The sequence below is a fragment of the Phocoena sinus genome, chromosome 6, assembly GCF_008692025.1.
Source record: "Phocoena sinus isolate mPhoSin1 chromosome 6, mPhoSin1.pri, whole genome shotgun sequence".
Classification (NCBI taxonomy): domain Eukaryota; kingdom Metazoa; phylum Chordata; class Mammalia; order Artiodactyla; family Phocoenidae; genus Phocoena; species Phocoena sinus.
Genome location: NC_045768.1, coordinates 33,368,173 through 33,388,116, shown reverse-complemented (window position 1 = coordinate 33,388,116; position 19,944 = coordinate 33,368,173). Strand labels below are relative to the sequence as shown.

The 19,944-nt window shown below is 43.0% G+C and overlaps 1 protein-coding gene across 5 annotated transcripts in view; it reads right to left on the bottom strand.

Annotated features, from left to right (window-relative positions):
* The window catches only part of ANKS6 (ankyrin repeat and sterile alpha motif domain containing 6), a 56,745-nt gene that overhangs the window by 13,800 nt on the left and 23,001 nt on the right, over window positions 1–19,944 (bottom strand). For 4 of the 5 annotated variants that reach the window (XM_032635851.1, XM_032635853.1, XM_032635855.1 and 1 more), the window contains exons 10-13: window positions 18,955–19,108; window positions 16,719–16,888; window positions 7,744–7,930; window positions 2,533–2,600 (exon numbers count right to left, since the gene is read on the bottom strand). In XM_032635851.1, the coding sequence (XP_032491742.1) occupies window positions 2,533–2,600; window positions 7,744–7,930; window positions 16,719–16,888; window positions 18,955–19,108 (579 nt within the window). The remainder of the gene's footprint in view (window positions 1–2,532; window positions 2,601–7,743; window positions 7,931–16,718; window positions 16,889–18,954; window positions 19,109–19,944) is intronic. The other variant, XM_032635852.1, reaches the window with a different exon arrangement.

Here is a 19,944-nt window from a genome sequence, read left to right as displayed (position 1 = left end):
CTACTAGAAATTTAATTCCAATGTTGCTGCACTTTTAACAGTATCCGATACTGCACAGAAAATATGAGTATGTGGCAGTACTCACCATGTTTCCCCCCCCCAAGGACAAGAGAGATGCAGATTGTGGAAAGATAGAGTGAGAAAATAAACAAGCAAAAGCAATAAAGGAAAGAAGGGCCATTGGTTTTTACCAGAAAAAAAAGGGCATCTCAAAGCTGTTCAATCCTTGGTTTTTGCCAGAGAAATTCTAACATTTCTGTCATCCCTGCCTAGGCCTCAGTTCCAGGAGAAATTTCTTCCCTGTCTTGATCTCTCTTTTAATAGTCACTTTACTTTCCTGGATTTAAAAAAAATCTTGAACCAGGTTTGAGTTAGTGGGGAAGGGTCTGCTCCCTTATCCAACATCAAGCTCTCCCGGAGATGCAGAGAGGGCCCCTCTGATAACGGATAAGCTCCCTGAATCCCTCGGAGACTTTACAGATCACAAGGTGCTAACGGGTTCAAGGAAGAGGTGACATGATTTTGACGGAAACCACCTGCCCCAGGCCCTGCTGGATACTCCCCTCCCCCACCATCCCAGACCTGTGGCAGAGACCCCACACCCAGCTCCTCAGAAAGCACAGAACGCATAAAATAAAAGCAGGCAGCCATCAGCAAACAGTAAAGATTTTTTTGACGATGAGAACAATCGCCACTGAAGTTTAAGACATCAAGGAGGCAGGAAGGACAGGCTGGATAGGGCAGAAAAGCAAACCAAGGAAGAAAGCCACAGCACCCCTTACTGTTTCTTGAACAAAAATACAAACTCCTCAGATTTTGGAATTTATGAATTAGATAAGATTCTAATGACCAAATAATTCTGCCTTCTCAAATAACAGAGAAAATGTTAAATAATATTTAAATCAAACTGACTAGGTTGAGTTCATCCGCCCAGTGAGGAACATTTCTCTTGCCATAATTTAGTTTGAATTATTTTTATAGAGACTGGATTTTCTTCACAACCACAATGCCTTTTTTTATAATGGCTTTTGGCTTTTATTCGGAGGCAGACCCTTTTAAATTTAAACATGATCTGTTGTATTTACTTTGAATGCCAATATACTGTGTATTACCCCCGCCCCCCAAAAAAACAAACTCCTCAACTGTGTCTCAAGCTTGTTGGGGACAATGAGTGACTCTCGTGATTGCTACAACAACTATGACAGTTGTCATGTGCTAAACTGGGCACCAGAATGTTCTAAGCCAGTGATTACACCCTGGTGGCTAACGGGCCCACTGAGGAGCTTTATTTGGCCAACAGTAAAAATTTTAACATCTTATTGAGACGTAATTCACCTACCATACAATTCACCCATTTAAAGTGTGCAATTCAAAGATTTTTAGTGCAGAGTTATGCAACCGTCACCACACTTAATTTTAGAACATTTTCATCACCCCCAAAAGAAAACCCATACTCATTAGCAATCACTCCCATTCTATCCTCCCCACATTCCCTGGCAACCACTAATCTACTGTCTGTCTCTATAGATTTGCCTATTCTGGACACTGTATATAAATGGAGTCATACCATATGTGGCCTTTTGTGACTAACTTCTTTCACTTAGCACAGTGTTTTCAAGGCTCATCCATGTTGTAGTGTGTATCAGCATTTCCTTTTTTTTCATGGCCTAGCTACGTTCCATGGTATAGAGATAACACGTCTTATTTATTCATTCATCAACTGAGGGGCATTTGGGTCGTTTCCACTTTTTGCTACTATGAATAGTGCTGCTATGAACGCTTTGTGTGAACACATGCTTTCAGTTATCTTGGGTATATACCTGGGAGAGGGATTTCTGGGTCATAAGGTAACTCTGCTAAACATTTTGAGAAACTGCCAAACTGCAGGACAGTAATTTTTAAAATGTGATGGTGAGCGCTTTAGAGCACATAGGAACCCTCTTAGACTAACACAGACTATTTACATCCAGATACTGAATACAGGTTCATCAGGATTTGCTTTTTCACCTGCTTTAAACCTAAGAACCTGCCAGGTAATCCCCTTCAACTAGAAGGACAGAAACAAACTTCACTAGAGAGAGCAGAGTTCAAAATTATACAATTCTATTATAATAAAACAAGTCATAAGGTCCCCAGGATTTCACTGTTATGAACTGAACCAAATGTGCTGAACAAGAACTCTATTTCCTCAGCTAGCTCAGTGAAAAAGATCAATCTAGGCTTACAGGATGACAACCTACATATTTAGACAACTGTTTTATGGTAAGATATAAATTGACATTCAGAAAGAACATCCTGGGCTTCCCTGGTGGCGCAGTGGTTGAGGGTCCGCCTGCCGTGCAGGGGACACGGGTTCGTGCCCCAGTCTGGGAGGATCCCACATGCCGCGGAGCGGCTGGGCTCGTGAGCCATGGCTGCTGAGCCTGTGCGTCCAGAGCCTGTGCTCCGCTACGGGAGAGGCCACAATAGTGAGAGGCCCGTGTACTGCAAAAAAAACGAAAAAAACAGAAAAACAAAAAAGAACATCCTTACCTCTTGCTCCTCAAAAATGGGCTGATATTTCTCAAGTGATAATTTCTTAAGGATTCCAGTCAGTTCATCTTCAAGAGGGAAAGAATGTAAAATAAGATATTTTAGCATTTGGTAAAATGTATCAAAAGTGATTTTCAAACTTTCATAAAACAGTGGTAATCTTATTTCGAAATTCTACCAGAAACCCCAACACAGAAAACAGATCTAAGGTGTGTTCCTGGGGATGAAGGTGAAGGTGGGTCCCGAGCCACCTGTTGACCATAATCTTCCCTTAGGGCAGGCTCTCAGCATTTGCCAAAACCCCAGATTGGGCTATGAAGACACAAGATGCGGGGGGCAGTTCATGGCCAGGCTCCAACGGCTGACTCTCCAATGGCGGGACCATCAAGTTCTTGGAGTTCTAGCTGCTGGGACTAAAACCCTCCTGTCTGTCCCAGAACAATTTTTAATTATGATTTCTTGACTGTTGTTAGCTACAGCTGCAGTAAACACTAATGCCAGCAGTCCTCAGCTAGACAGAGAAAGAACTGGAGAGAACAGGTAGGTGGGCTTCAGACCAGAGTCAAGGTTTGCCTCAAGCATTCGGAGTCTGTGGGCTTCCTGAAGGAAGGGCGTGTCTGAATGGAACAGCAGAGCCAGATGGGCACAGACCAGGGGAAAACAGAAGATTTTGAGTATCAAGTTATCAGAGCAGGGAAGATAAAGGAGACAAAAGCAGCATCTGTGGGGGCTTTAAGAAACATTCCTTCACACATTCGATAAGGATTTATCAGACTAGGCACTGGGGACTCAATAGGGACCAAAGCAGACCATAAGCAGGCTGTCAGGCTCAAGGCAATGAGGAAGAACAGAGCAGGGTGGGGGAGGTTCACAGGGGATGTGAGAATGTTGTTTTATAGAGGGTGGTCAGGGAAGGCCTCTCAGAAGGAGATATTTGAGCAGTAAATGAAGGAGTGAGCTGTGCAGATATCAAGGCAAAGAGCACCAGGCAGCATCCAGACAGTGAGAACAGCAAGTGCAAAGGTCCTGGGGCAGCGGGGGCAGCTTACAAAAGAGTGGACTAGAGGTTAGGAGGTCAGAGGTCCTTTTATTCACTCATTCATCATTCAACAGTGGCTACTACTGTGCCTACTACGTACTGGGAATGCAAGGATGGAAACGTCCATGCTGTGAAGGAACTCAGTGTAGCTGGGAAGATATAATGAAGAGGATGACAGCTGATGCACAGTGCTCACTGTCAGGCACCCTGTATGGATGATGCACCTCCTCTTAACAACCCCATGAGGTAGACCCTCTTACTGTCCCCATTTGCAGATGAGGAAGGCACAGAAAGCTGGGTACCATATCTCGGGTGAGGTCACACCACTAGTCCATGGCACAGCAGGGATTCAAACACAGTGGTTTGGCTACCAGGCTTCTGCTACACACACTGCTCTGCCACTTCTCCCACGGGTGATGAGTATATGGTGAAGGGCATGAATAAGGGGATCTGGGGACAGAGAGGACAGCTGACCAGCCCAAGGGACCGGACAGGCTTCGCAGAAGAGGTGCTAATGAACTAGGATGTATGAGATGAAACGAGTCCCAGTCCACACATAATCCATTAAGGTTCATGATGCCTATCATGCTTTGCTGCTGTCATTCCCTCCACGAGTCTCTCTCCACACCTGTGTGCTGGTAAATGTTTAACAACTGGATTTCTGGGAGGGGGAATGTACGCACGTATATAAGTACATGATTTTACTGATTTAAGGATGTGTGTGCACAATTTACATACAATAATAACTTACACAATACTCTGTATTATAAATTCCATATAGCCAATGCCTTCACTGCATTTCAGGCGTCTCACTGAATGCCTCCATTGATTTTTGCCTTACTCTTGAAGACATAGCCAATGAGTATAGCTCCTACATGAAGGCTCACTAATGCTTCTGTTTACGTGAACATGCGAGATGAAATGAAATGATGAAGACATACGTTGGAACTTCATGTGAGCAACTTTGCTGAATCAGATAATGGTTTTCAAAACCTTGAAGAATATTTTCTCAATTTTTAATGCTATTTTCAATATAACAGGTTAAACAGTTAAAGTTTAACCTGTATGATTAACACTGTCTCTGTCACTGTCTAGATGACATCCAGATGCTCTTTAAAACATTAAATCAAGCCCTAGTGGGTATTTGCTGATTTCCGTGGTATAAATGCCCCATTGTGGTCAATTTCAACCTACCAACATCATGTTCCTGGAAGTGGAACTGGGAAAGAGGCACAGCAGTAACACATCAATACACAGTATTCCCACCACGTAGATAAAAGAGACATAAAGAACCTTAAGAGAACAGGTATTAGTAAAACGCACTAAAAATTAGTAAATAATATATTTTGTTTTAAATGCCACATACCTTTCCATGCAACATAATCAGCTTAATTAAAAGTTCATGCAGTTTGACTTTTTTTTGTCTTCTTTTTTTTAAGCATTTTTATTTTTATTTTTAAAAACTTTTTGGCCGCACAATGTAGTATGTGGGATTTAATTCCCCAACTAGGGATCGAATCCATACTCCCTGCATTGGAAGCATGGAGTCTTAACCACTGGACCGCTGGGGAGGTCCCTGTCTTTTTTTTACACATATTTTTGTTGTTGTAATTTGACTTTAAACAGCTGTGTTTAATTGCCAGCTCAACTGTTTCCTACAAATGTAACAATCGGCTCTGGGCCAGCATTCCCGGCTCCCAGCCCCCCACTCTTCTCAGTCCTCCTGGGCTGGCACAAGGGCCACTCTTCAGTGAAGCCTGCCATGGTGCTTCGTGCCTTGCTGATAACACACGTTTGATCCCACCTTGCGTTACAATCATTTAATGTTATTATGTGGAATGTATCTGAATCCCCAGCCTGATGATGAGTTACGCTGACACTGGCACAGGTTACAGCACCCAGGGCCTGCCCCAGTCACCTTCATAGAAGGAATGTGAGGCTGAGAAGGCCACGTCGTCACCGTCCCACCACTTCCTCCAGGAGGAATGAACAGACGGACACAGGTGGGAGGATGAGCAGGGCAAAGGCTTGCATGCAGTCCTTGACTGAGGCTACAGATTTCCCACAAAAATATCATAAAGAATGGCTATTTGGGGATAGATTGCAGGCTCTGGTCTGTAATAATCTAATGCCTGAAGGACAAGGGTCTGGCTGCCTCGGGACCCAGGAACCCCAGAAGGGAAAACTAGGCTTTCTAAGCCAGAGAAGGTAATCTAAAAAGAATTTGCTGTCAGGTCCTCCTGTTTTTATCCCAACTAGGCTTTGCAAACCTTTTTTTTTTTTTTTTTTTTTTTTTTGCGGTACGCGGGCCTCTCACCGCTGCGGCCCCTCCCGCCGCGGAGCGCAGGCCCAGCGGCCATGGCTCACGGGTCCAGCCGCTCCGCGGCACGTGGGATCCTCCCGGACCGGGGCACGAACCCGCGTCCCCTGCATCGGCAGGCGGACTTTCAACCACTGCGCCACCAGGGAAGCCCCTGCAAACCTTTTTTTTAATAATGAATGAGAGGGGAGCAAAGTGGACATAGACAGTGCATTCTGATGACTGTCTCAACTCTTTTTTGGAAAAAGGTGGGGTACAAATCCCAAACTGAACCTGTAGGAGTTTAGATTCCTGAAAGCCTCTGAGGCAGGAGAGTTCATGGGTAGGGAAATTAAGACTCCACACAGAAAACACAGTTAGGGGGAATTCCTTGGTGGTCCAGTGGTTAGGACTCGACACTCTCACTGCCAAGGGCCTGGGTTCAATCCCTGGTTGGGGAACTAAGATCCCACAAGCCACATGGTGTGGCCAAAAAAAAAAAAAAAGAAAAGAAAAAGAAAACACATAATATAAAAAAGAGAAAACACAGTTAGGGAGGAATGGGGTTGCTAAGTGAATCTCTGAAGCTTTTATAAATGATTGCACTAGATATCACAAAACAATAAAAGCAGCCCCAAATAAAGTGGATGCCAATGGCAGTGTACATTTATCAACTCAGTACAGACCAGAGCCTGTGCAGTTGATTTCAACTTATCACTTGCTGGGCAGAACCTGCTCTGCACTCCCTCCCAGTAGCTGCAGCAAGATGCCTGCAAATGCACTTGTGAGGACCACACGCACAATGAGAGTTTCCTCCCCTCTCTGATTTATACTCCTTGATTTGCACCTGCCTGGGCCCCATCTCTCATCAAAGCCCTGCTCCCTCCTCCCCCATCCCTGCTCCCAGGAGCCACCAGAGGGCAGTTGTAAAGGATGAGCTTCTTCTCTCCTTTATCTTTTATATCTTCACATCTTTATCTGGGGCCTCACTGCACAGCCTCTACCCCTGCCCGGCCGTCCGGTCCATCTTCCTTTCCTCATCATCCCCACTCATGCAACTTCCAACGTTCTCCTGGTTACATCTCCTGCTTTTGCTTGCCCTCCATCCACTTCCATTTTCCTCTGAGGAGCTACTTCTCTCCCTCTCCCAATCCACACAGACCTGACCCCAACCCTGGCTCCAAAGGCAGACACACTCCACCCTTGGGGACACAGAGATAGTCAAGGATGGGCAAACAACCCAAGTTGTTATAAATATAGCCAAGACAGGACAATGATCTTTACCCCTGGGATTTTGCTGTACCTACTAAGAAAGTAGCACTCTTTCTGCTGGGGTTGCTAAGTTAGTAGGAAGAAGTAAGCATGAAGCTGCTGGGTATATCCTTGCCACTACTTGAAGAGAGCTTACCTGAGACATGGAGAAAAACACTCCCTAAGCACCTGGATCCAGACACACCTGAAGAACACCCTAGATATTTCCATTATATGAGCCAACAAATTATCAGTTTTTGGTATTGTTTTTGCTTAAATCAGTTTGAGTGGAGATTCCATCCCTTGCAACTGACAGAGTTCTGATTTGTACAAGGTTCAGGGAAAGGTACATAACTGGGGTCGGAGAAGCAGTTCTATGGGTGTTTGTTTGTATATATAAACAAAACTCACCTACATTCAAAAACTACTATACACCTTTTAGGTATGTAAGCTCAGTGAAGACAAAAATGCAAGGTAGAATCAGGGAAGGGGAAAGACAGGTGTTTTTGTCTGACTGAAAAAATGATAAAACACCTGACCTAGGATGGCTATAGCAAAGGGCAGCTGCTAGGTTACCATGGTGAAGAGGAAAGGGTGGGCTTTCAGGACCCAGGGGACTCACCCTCATCAGTGATGGTGCCACTGCTGGAGCCCCCGCTGCTCTTGGACTGCCGGTGGGATGAGGAGGAGGACACGGAGGACTCGGCTGCCTGCGCTTTGGGAGAAGGTGAAGGCGTGAGCGTGGGGGAGGTGCTTTTGGAGGTAGTGGAAGTTCCAGACAGAGGCCTTTTGCTCGTCTCCAGTTTCTGCTGAAAAGAATAAGACAAATACAATTTTTTTTGTGTGTGTGTGGTACGCGGGCCTCTCACTGTTGTGGCCTCTCCCGTTGCGGAGCACAGGCTCCGGACGCGCAGGCTCAGCGGCCATGGCTCACGGGCCCAGCCACTCCGCGGCATGTGGGATCTTCCCGGACCGGGGCACGAACCCGTGTCCCCTGCATCGGCAGGCGGACTTTCAATCACTGTGCCACCAGGGAAGCCTGACAAATACAATTTTGAGCCCAAATCAATTGAGTCCTTTGCCCACTGGGAGGGAAAACAACTCTTTCATACCAGGACTGGTGAGATTTGGGGTTTCTGCATTTACTCTTGACCTGTGACTGAAATTTTAGAATCCAAGCTATAAGCCCTCTTTATCTGTCTCTGTATGTCTGTAGATTAGAAAGGCCTTTATCCTTCATTGTGTAAATGTGTAATATTTTCTTATTTCCAGAGGTTATTAATAAATTTGATTATAAAGTCAAAAAAAATAAAAAAGAATAAGACAAATACATAAGCCATCACCTGGAGGGTAGACATGATTCAAACAGACACCCACAACAGGGAACACGTGGGACATTTGACTCAACAAGATATCTAACCAGGACTATGATAGCTACTTAAGAAAACATGCAAAGCAGAAACAGTATTATCAAAACAGTTACAGGAAAATCCTCCCCTGGAGCAGAGAGGCAGGGAATGGGATGGAAAAAGTGGCACATAAGGAGCCAGAAAACCCGGGTCCCAGTCCTGCCCCTACAGCTGCAATATTGTGTCCTTGGCTGAGTCCCCTAACCTCTCAGTTAACCAGCTCTAAAATGGAAGTGTGGCTTATTACAAACGAAGGCCCATTCTGCTCTTCATGTTTCTTCATTTAAACCAGTCACTTCTAACCTTTCACCACAGAACACTTATTAATTTTCCTTTGTGTGTGTTGCACACAAAAAGCCCTTCTTATTTTGAAATACTTTATTTTATTGAAGTACAGTTGATTTACAATGTTGTGCTAGTTTTGGGTGTACAACATAGTGATTTGGGTAGGGTTTTTTTTGCAGTTTACATTCCATTATAGGTTATTACAAGATATTGGGTATAATTCCTGGGACTGTACAGTAAATCCTTGTTGCTTATCTATTTTATGTATAGTAGTTTGTATCTGTTAATCCCATACTCCTAGTTTGTCCCTCCCTGCCCCCCTTTGGTAATCATAAATTTGTTTTCTATGTTTGTGAGTACTCTTAGACTTACAATTATGGAAACTAAGAAATTAACACTGGGACAGTATCAGCTAAACTACAGACGGTACTCAAATACCACTGGTTGTTACACTGATTCTTACTCTGGTCCAGGATCCATGCTGCATTGACTTGTTAGGTCTCCTTAGTCTCCTCCAATCTGTGAAAACTCCTTGGTCTTGCCATGTCTTTCATGACCTCGACACTTTTGAAGAGTCCTGGTCAGGTATTTGTAGACAGTCCCTCAATTTGGGTATGTCTTATTTTTTCATAATTAGATTTACTTATGGATTCTGAGGTTGATGACCACTGAGGTGATGTGCCATTCTCAGTGCATCACACCAGGAGGTACAAAGTATCAGTACCTTATCACTGATGCTAGCCTTGATGACTTAGTTAAGGTGTTGTCTGTCAGGTTTCTCCATTGTGAAGTTACTATTTTTCCCTTTATAACCAATAAATATTTGGGGAGACTTTTTGAGCTAAATATTTTGTTTTTTCTTAAAAGTTTTGCCTGCTAATTTTAACATTCTTTGGTGCATCTTCTCTGGAGCAATTACTACTGTGATGTTCTAATGGTGTTTTGCTATTTCCCTTATTCCTTCCACATTTATTACTTGGAATTCTTCTGTACAGAAGACTTGTTCCTTCTCCCCCGATTTATTTATTCAGTTATTTATTCATATCAGCATAGGCTTGTGGATATTTATTCTCTGGGTTATAATCCAATACTACTGTTATGCCCTGGTCCCTTTTATTGGAGGGTGCTATTTTGAAACCAAAATCTGGATAGTAGGTTGCTCCTGGCTACTGGGATAGCACTGCTTCTAGGTCCTCTCAGTGAACAGAGCAAGGAAATATATGAAGTCTACTAACCCATGCATACACACATAGCTCTACAATAAGTATATTCCTATGTCTATCAATCTGTGTATATATGTATATTTATGCATACATTCATACTGATTCATACTGATACCTCTGACTCCAATCCAATACTCACAGGATTAGTTCTAGCATTTCCCCTTTGACTCAATCTCTGACAGTTAAAAACTGGGCTCATTATCTATAATATATTTACTTATTTGTTCAACCCTAGTATATATATAAAGTGTATATGTACACAAAAGGTATATATATGTAAAGTAGCTTCACAACTGCTACACCATAACGCCTGCAAGAAAAAAAAAAACCTCAGATGAATTGGGAGATTGGAATTAACATATACACACTACTATGTATAAAATAGATAACTAATGAGAACCTGCTGTATAGCACAGGGAACTCTACTTCACTTTGCTGTACAGTAGAAACTAACACAACATTGTAAAACAACTATACCCCAATTAAAAAAAAATCAACTAGAGTACAACGCTTTTGTACAGTTCTTTTTGTCTTTACTTTACTCTCACAATATCCATTTACATGTTTTCTCCCACCTCCTACAGTGCAGTTATGTCATTCACTTGTAATACAACTACATCTGTTGTCATAGTCTGCATACATCCTTAGGTCCTGGTTGATTTTTTAAAAATTTGCATACAGTAAAAATAACTGTTGTGTACAATTCTACAGGTATTGATAAATACGTAGAGTTGTGTATTCCACCAACAGAGTACCATATGGAACAGTTCCATCATCCCCCACATTCCCTTGTGCTGTCTCTTTCTAGTCAACCCCTCCCCCCATCCCAACCCATGGAAATAACTGATCTGTTTTCCATCCTTACAGTTTTGCCTTTTGTATACTGTCATATAAATGGAATGAAACGATATGTACACTTTTTTGTCTGATGCAGCATGATGCCTCTAAGATTCATTTAAGTTACTGCAAGTGTCAGTAGCATGTTCTTTTACATTGCTGAGTAGTATTCCATTGCATGGATGTTACCACAGTTAGTTTACATGTTCACCTGTTATGACATGTTTCTAGTTTGGGGTATTTATGAAAAAACTGCTGTAAACATTCACAAACTGATTTTTGTATAAACAGAAGTTTAAAAAAATTCATTTGGGTAAATATCTAGGAGTGAGAGAGCCAGGTCACATGCTATATATATGTTTAGTTTTATAAGAAACTGACAAACTTTTTCAAGGCGGCTGTATCATTTTTGCATTCCCACCAGCAATGAATGGGAATTCCAGCACTTGTAACTTAATTTTTTTTTAATTTTAGGCAGTCTAATAATAGGTGTAGAGTGCTGTCTCATTGTGGTTTTAAGTAGCATTCCCTAAATAATGATGTTGAACATCTTTTCATATGTTTACGTGCCATCTGCATATTTTCTTTCATGATACTTTTCAGATACTTTGCCCATTTTTAAATTTATTGGTTGTTTTCTCATTGTTGAGTTTTGAGAGTTCTTTATTCTGGATACAAGACCTTTATCAGATACATGATTCGCAAATATATTGTCTAGTCTGTGGCTTGTCTTTTCATTCTCTTAATGCTGTCTCTTACAGACAACAGATATGAATTTTCATAAAGTCGAATTTAACATATTTTTCTTTTATGGATCATGCTTTTGGTACTATATCTTAAACTTACTTGCCAAATCCAAAGTCACACAGACTTTCCCCTAGAAATTTTATAGTTTTTCATTTTGTATTTCAGTCTATGATCCATTTTGAGTTAATCTCTGAATTAGCTGTGAGAAATATGTGAAGGTTCATTTTCCTGCATATTTAATTGTTCCAGCACTATTTGTTGAAAAGACTACCCTTTCTTTGTTGAATTGCCTTCGCACCTTTGTAAAAAAAAAAAAAATTCAGTTGATTATTCTTTGGCCTCTCTATTCTGTTCCATTGACCTGTGTGTCTGTCCTTCCCTAATACTGTACTGTAGTTTTATAGTAAGTCTTGAAACTAGGTATTATGATTCTCTTTTTCATAATTCTTTTGCCTATTATAGTTTATTTGCATCTAAATATAAATTTAAGAATCACTTTCTAGATCTCTACAAAAAGAGCTAGCTGGGATTTTAATTGGGATTACATTGAATCTATAGATCAAATTACAAAAAAATTGATATCTATTTATTTAAGCTTATTTGATTTATCAGTGTCTTGTGGTTTTCAACTTATAGATTCTGTGTATACTTTATTAGATTTATACTTAAGTATTTCATTCTCATAATACATTTTCATATAATTTTATTTTCATATAACACATTTCAAATGTATTGTAAATGATATTTCAAGTTTCATATTTTAAAAGTCTAACTGTTCTAATTCTAATTCTTCATTGCTAGTGTGTAAAAATACATTGGGACTTTTGTATATTGACCTCGTATCCTGAGACCCTGCTGAACTCACTTCTTAGTCCTAGGAGCTAAGATTTTTTTGTGTAGATTTTTTTGAGTTTTCTAAGCAGACAATCATATCATCTAAAAATAGAGATAGTTTTCTTTCTTCCTTTCCAATCTGTGTACCTTTTATTTGTTTCTTACCTTATTATACTAGCTATAGTTTTTGGTACAAAGTTGAGAGACAACATCCTTATTCCTGATCTTAGGCAAAAGCACTCAGTCTTTCACCATTAAGTATGATGCTAAGTACAGGTATCTTACATGAGGTCCAGGAATTTCTTTTCAATTCTTAATTTGCTAAAAGTTGTGATCGTGAATGGAGTTTGAATTTTGCCAAGTGCTTTTTCTGCATTTTATTCTTTAGTCTGTTAATATGGTGAATTACTCTGACAAAGTGTTCTTTTGGGGGTGTTTATCCTATTTAGTGTTCTCTTAACTTCCTGCACCTATGGTTTGGCATCCGTCATTAATTTGGGGAGAAATTCTTGGTCATTAAAAAATACATATATATTCCTCTGCACCACCATTCTCTCTTTCTTCAGGGGTTCCAATTACTTGTATGTGAGAGTATTTGATATTATCTCACAGCTTTTGGGTGCTCTGCTTTTTTCTTTTGCTTTACCTTCTTTTTTACTTTGTGTTTCAGTTTGGGTAATTTCTATTGCCCTATCTTCAGGTTCACTGATTCTTTCCTTGGCTGTGTCAGGTCTACTGAGGAGCCCATCAGAGGCATTTCTGATCTCTGTTACAGGTTTTCTATTTCTAGCATTTCCATTTGATTCTTTCTTATAGTTTCCATTTCTCTGCTGAAATTGTTACTCATAGGATCTTGCATGCTGTTCAAATTTTCCACTAGAGCCTTTAACATATTAATTGTAGTTCTTTTAAATTTCCTGTCACATAATTCCAACACCTGTTTCACATCTACATCAGATTCTGATGACTGCCTTACTTCTTGGGAGTGTGGTGTTTCTTGCCTTTTTGTACGTCTTGTAATTTATGCTAAAAATTGGACATCTCATTTAGAATAGTAGAGACCAGGACAAATATTTTCCTGCCTGGAAATGGGTACACCTTTCCTTCTGCTAGGCCTTTAATGCTCCTTCGAGCTAACTACAACCCAGAGTGGAAAAAGAAGTCCCTTTCTTACGTTTTAAAAGACTTTGTCAATAAGCTGCCTATATTATTAAGGAATTCTTCCTTCTGCTTTTTCTATAAAGACAGACATTCCATAATAAAGCTTCTGGTTAAGCAGAAGGTAATTGGTATATCCCTAAGAAATAGATCTATCCCAGCCAAGAGCAAAGAAACACAATACTCTAGGCCTTGTGTGCAGCATTATTGGGGAGGGAGCAGATAAATATAAAATTTGGGATGCTCTGAAATATTTGAACCATTCCTCTCATCCGCAGTGTGGCAGATTGATCATGTAATGGCATCATCTCCACCCCTCCCTGGATCAATACCCTTTGCTATGTAACTCTGTGTGGTCTCCTGCACAGAGGGTGTGATGACTTGGTTACTTGATTGGTTTTCAACTTATGCCTTTGACTGGTGCCATTAGAACATACCCAAGCTTGCTGTGGGCATACATGGCCCTGTTTTTTTGGTCACCCCAGCCAAAAGCCAAACATCTAAGTGACCCCCTCAGACCAGAAGAACTGCCTAACTAAGTCAAGACTAAACTGCCCAGCCACAGATTTGCAAGCAAAAGAAATGCCTTCTGTTTTTTGTTTTTGTTTTTTTTTATGCTTTCTGTTTTAAACCACTGTGTTTTCGGGTGGGAATAGAAATTCCCAGTGGGCCTTTGGGCTTCCTGAGATCTGGGAAGTGTTGAAGCATACTCTGATCCCATTCCCCCCAGTTCTGTGTCTCCTAAGGCACACTTCATGTGAGAAGCCATGCCTTACAAATATCCCGCCATCGCAGTGGTGCTTGTTTTAAGCAAAGTACAAAACCCAGGTTTAGGAGGCTCATATTTTGAATACTAATTTCTAATTCTTCCTAAAGGAGTCTTTGAAAAGCACTTCATGTCTCCATTTTGCTGCTGGAGCCTTTGACAGAAAGCCCACTCCTGTGTCCTTTGGTTTAGGGCAGTGGTTTCTAAGAACTTGGGCTGGGCTGGCTGCAACACTCTCTGGGGAGAAAAACAGATGCCCCTAACCCTACCCTAAGAGTTTCATTCAGTTATGCTGTGTGGAACCCAGTAATCTGAATTTTTAAATAGCTCCCCAGGATTACAGCATATTCTTATGTTAAGAATATCAGGTGATCATTAAACTGAATCGTTTCCCCAGTCTTCTGTTTCCTGAATGCATCTTTAGACACAATTTCCTTTCATCAGAACACACTTGTATATAGATTAAATGATAGGTGCATCCAAGTGAGGTAATAGTTAATATAATTTATAACTTAGATGCCTACCTATTTCCAACACCAATTAAAAGAAGCTAACAATATATAACACATCTAATAAGACCATCAAAATAGAAACAGAAAATTTTAGACAACAGAGAAGAGGAAAACTATATCAAAATTCTAGAGTAGCAGATTTACCTTAATGAGTAGCTGAGTCTCCTACCAGCAAAGGCAAAAAGTGAAATATGCTAATTATAGAATTCTTACTATCTGATGAAATAAAATGTATCGAAGTATCTGATGAAATAAAATGTATCGAAGTATCAGTAGAGACATTTTTTCCGTAGAGCTGAATTCTAAAAGGAACTTAATTACATAAATCCTATTACACAAGTAATTTTTAACATAATAGAAAATATGCTAATGTATAGAGAGAAATTTTTTCTGGAGTTATATTGTAAAGAAACTAATTATACAGGTCCAACTGCGTAAGGGACTTTGAATAACAAAAAGAGTTGTATAACCAACAGTGGTTGGGCAGAAAATAAAGACTATTTCTCATACATCCATTAAGACATCAATCTCTGGAGGCACTTCTGGGCAAAGGTCCAAGGGTGAGGCCTTCAGACGATCTAAATTTTCTCAGGGAAAAAGCTTAAGACATCTAGAAAATAAGATGAAGAGTGCGGTTGTGCCTGGACTTGGGGTCCTCTCAGAGGAGGGAATGGGCTATACTGCCCCACTGCAGGGGCACCTGGAGAGCCATCTGGTAAAGGAGCCAGTTCATGCTCATGACTAGGTACCCACACTCTGGGGGCTCACTCCATTAATCAGCCTCGGAGGAGGGACTCAGGAGGTGGAGGGGGAAGATTCTGAAGACACTGGAAGACCTCCCCTCCCAGAGGCATGTGGGGTTTTCCATGCATTGCAAATCCCACAGTTTGCTACCAACGTGGTGACTGCTCTGGGGCTGCACTAATGGAGGAAAGGTGCCAGAGCAGGGAGGTGAGGCCCTGGCTCTGTCCTGCCCACCAACCTTCCTTTAGCTCCTTTCCTACACCACACTCTCATCTCCGGCGCTCTGCACGTGCCGTCCCCTCACCCTGGGACAGTCTCCCCCTTGCCCCACCCTTGCCCCTTTCATCTGGCACTTCATCCTTCAGAGCCCTGTCTAGATGTCACTGACGCCCTCAAGCCTCGGCAGAAACCCAGCCGTGCCCCACAGCATCCTCCCCTCTCCATGACAGACCCTACCACACCAGTGTGAGACGGCTGTGTCTGTAGTGACACCCTGAGAACGGTCACCAAACCCCTGGTTCACTGCTGGATCCTCACTGCTGGAAGTGCCAGGCACAGAGCAGACGCTCCAAAGATGTGGACAGTGGATGCATAAGGAAGGAGTACAAATACTACTGCTACGACTGTCAATAGTAAGAGCTGACACTTATACAGGCATACCAGGTACCAGCCCCATTCTAAATGCTAAAGTGTGAGGCTGCGATTAGAACCCAGGCAGTTGCTCCTGAACCCACACTCTGAACCCTTTTGCTCTAAATCAGTGAACAAAAGCATGTGCCATGTGAGGCTGGATGACCAGTGCAGGGCTGGAGAACTTAGTGCTCACCCCGGCACCGCACCACACCTCAGCACCCCTCCCACCTGGAGGTATCCTGGAGATTGGGCGAGAGGTGAACACACGTGTGCAGGAGACCAAGGGCACAGGGTATGATCTCGGTAACCACCCTTCTCAGAAAGCCCAGGTGCAGCCAGATGGGAGGTTTAGTCCTATCCCACGACAGTGGCACCGCCTGTGCTCCCCAGGCGTGGACCATGCTAGAACAGGACCTGTGAGCATCAGAGGAGCAGACAGAAACAAGCACCTTGCCACCAGGAACACTGCCGCCTGCAGAGGAGACCAGGAGCTCAGACGGGCTGGAGCTAGGCGCTGGCCCAACAGGACTTGACCGATGGCTGGGCTTCTGCTCAGATAATCCGGCTGCTTTTTTCCTCTGGGCAGCGATCTGGGACAGAACACTGTCTATGCTGCCACCTGAGGAAACAGGAATAGGAATGACTGCCTGGGTCCAGAGCACTGCAGTGCGGGTGGTGGACATCAGGTGCCGACCTGGCTGAGCCAGAGCCCCGTTTCCCAGATCCCCACCCCTGGCTCTGGGTCAGGGCTAACCACAGGAGGACTGTGCATGACAACTGGCAGGTGGACGGCCATCAAGGCTCCAGTTTGTCCTCGCTTTCCCCCGAGCCACGGCCAGTTCAGTCAGCCGCCAGTGGGCACAGACAGCACGCCCTGCCCTGGGTTCTCCCAGCAGCCCCGCTGCAGCGCCTGCCAGCAGCTCCACATGCCGCCACGCCAGGGCTCCTCTGCCATCATCCAGCCCCCGCTTCTGGATCTCTACGCCCCCAGCTACCCCCACAGTTGAGTCAATAACTTTCTCACTCCATAATACTCAGGGGGTTAGCTTCCCTGACTGAATCCTGACTGCCAAGTTCCCTCTCCCTGTTTCCCCAAACCTACCAGCAACCTTGAATTATTAGGAAGGAAAAGGGGAAAGTGATAATATCCAGAGTGTGGGAGGGCACTGGAGGGAGAACACTGATATCTGACATTTATAGAGCACTTACTAGGTCTGGAGGGCAAAGTGTAAAGCTTCAAAGACAGGCACACCCACTGCCCCCATCACCCTGATTCAAAGGCACTTACATTAAGCAAATCGCTAAGCAAGCAGGCAAGCGCAGAGCTATGGAGCCATTACTTAGAGTGGGATCTCCAAGAGCAAAAATCGAGAACAGCCTTGGTGTTCAACAAGAGGGAACTGGTGAATTCAAACTGACACCTCATGTAAGTGGAGGGCTGTCTGGTTATTTAGAAGATGCTGTAGCTACACGTGTATTGGCATAAAGAGGTGTTTACAACATGGTAATGGGTACAAAGAGGAAAAAGGTTACAGAGCAGACTATACTGGGAAGTCAGCCTGCTTGCGTGCAGGTCCTGGCTCTGCTACTTCACAGCTGTGTGGCCCTGGGCGAGTTATTTAACTCCCCTGAGCCCCAGTTCCCTCCTCTGTAAAGTGGAGAGGACACCTCACAGGTTGTTGGAGGACTGAAGGAGATAATCTATTTAAAGGGCACTGTGCCTGGCACACACTAAGTGCTTAATAAATTATTATTATGCTTTCAAAAATATGCATTAAAGTACTTTGCGAAGATATACACCAAAATGTTAACAATGATCCCTAGTGGGTGAGATTATACTTTTTTTTTTTTTCTTTATCTGGTTTTCAAGCTTTTCCATAAGAAGCATGCATTCCTTATGTAATGGCATAAAGCAGGGTGCCTTCCTGCAAAGCTGGCTTTGGTTAATCCTGGATCCCCTGGGGGAGGACCAGAAAATATCCTGTAACCAGCCTCATTACCTATTCCCATATTCTGGTGTTTTGTTTTGTTTTTTATAGTATTTACTATCATCATATTTTTAAAAAATTATTTGTTTATACCAGAATACAACTTCCTACAGAACTTTGAATTTTTTATTGCTAAATGCTCTATCGCCTAGACATTGCCTCACATCTAATAAGTGGTCAACAATATTTGCTGAAAGAATATGGTAAACAAATGTAAGGATGTGAAAAAAATTAAAATTAAAGAAAAAGAAAGTATGCTAATAAGCCCCAAATAACTGTGGGGCAATTTGCTTTGAGTCTTAATTGTCTCTGGGCAAATCTCCTGTGTGTCTCTGGGCAAATCTGTCACCCACTCTGAGCTTCAGTTTCCTCATCTGTTCATGGAAGGGTCAGGATGAGAAGATATCTAAGGTTTAATCTTCAAGGATTTTAAATACCGCAAAAACACCATGTATTTCTCTTAGTTTCTTGTAAAATTTTCCAAGAAAATAAAGCATTATAGATTATTTCTTCCCCTCCCCTGCCCTAAGAAAATGCATAGAAGAAACTATGAATTGTGAATTCACTGAAAAATCCTTTAGGCACATCAACGAGAAAGACAGGTTGTATGCAGTGGTCTCTAGGACTGTCCCCAGTTCACACCCTCAACCCCAAGGGATCTTCCCACCTCCCCAGAGTGGCCTGCTTGGGTACCCACCTGAGCGGTTGTGCAGCTCCCCACCGTGCCTGCTCATGCCTCCTACCCCACTGGAGCCACCAGAAGAATGAGGTGAGTGGTTGAAGTTTCCAGAATTGGCAGGAGAGGCTGGGCTTCTGGAGAGAGACGGAAATTTAACTGGCCTGACGGGAGTCTGCAAGAACAAGGTGGATATCACAGTTAGGGTTTGCTGTTCATTCCTGCACAGCAGGATCTCATGCACAGATCACAGTGGTGAGGGACCTGGAGTTCAGCTGGCCCACCCCAGCCGGTGCTTGCATCCACTGGCACGTCCTTGCCCACCGGTGCTCATCCTGCTAGGAGTCCCCCAAGGGATGGCAGTTCACATCTATCTGCTGACAACTTGACCGACCATTAACTCAGGCTGAGCACCTGTGACATCGTTTCCTACAGGTCACCCACCTGCTCCCATGTGGTGGACTAATGTAAACCCACTCTGTCCATTTTTGAGTACCTCCAGCCACCAGGCCCTTGGTCTCCAACTAGTGATTTGGTATTACGACAGTCCAGGCAGGCAGCAGCAAGCAGTGGGGGTCAGACAGAGACGGGGGCCCTGAGGTTCTCCAATCAGTCGACACAAAGCGGCAGGGTCAGGTCCTAAATCCCTATCCTCGGTTTGCCCATTTACTGTACCTACATTATTTACAGTCTACACATATGGAGATCAGCTCCCACAATGGGACGGACTACCTCAGTATATCACAGAGACACACTGAGGGCCACCAAGTCAGAAACCACTGTGGTCAAAAGGAGACAAGTCACACTTTCTGGTTGCAAGAAAATACTAGTAGCACACATAGTTGCCTCCCAGTGTTGAGCTTGGTCCTGGACCTGTGCAATGTAGTATGGAACTTAATTAGAGGCCAAGAACCTGATTTCTGGTCCCAGCATCCCCGCCCCAACTTGGCTGGGTGACCTTCAGCAACTGACTTCCCTTCTCTGGGCTGTTTCCTCATCTACTAAAGGGAA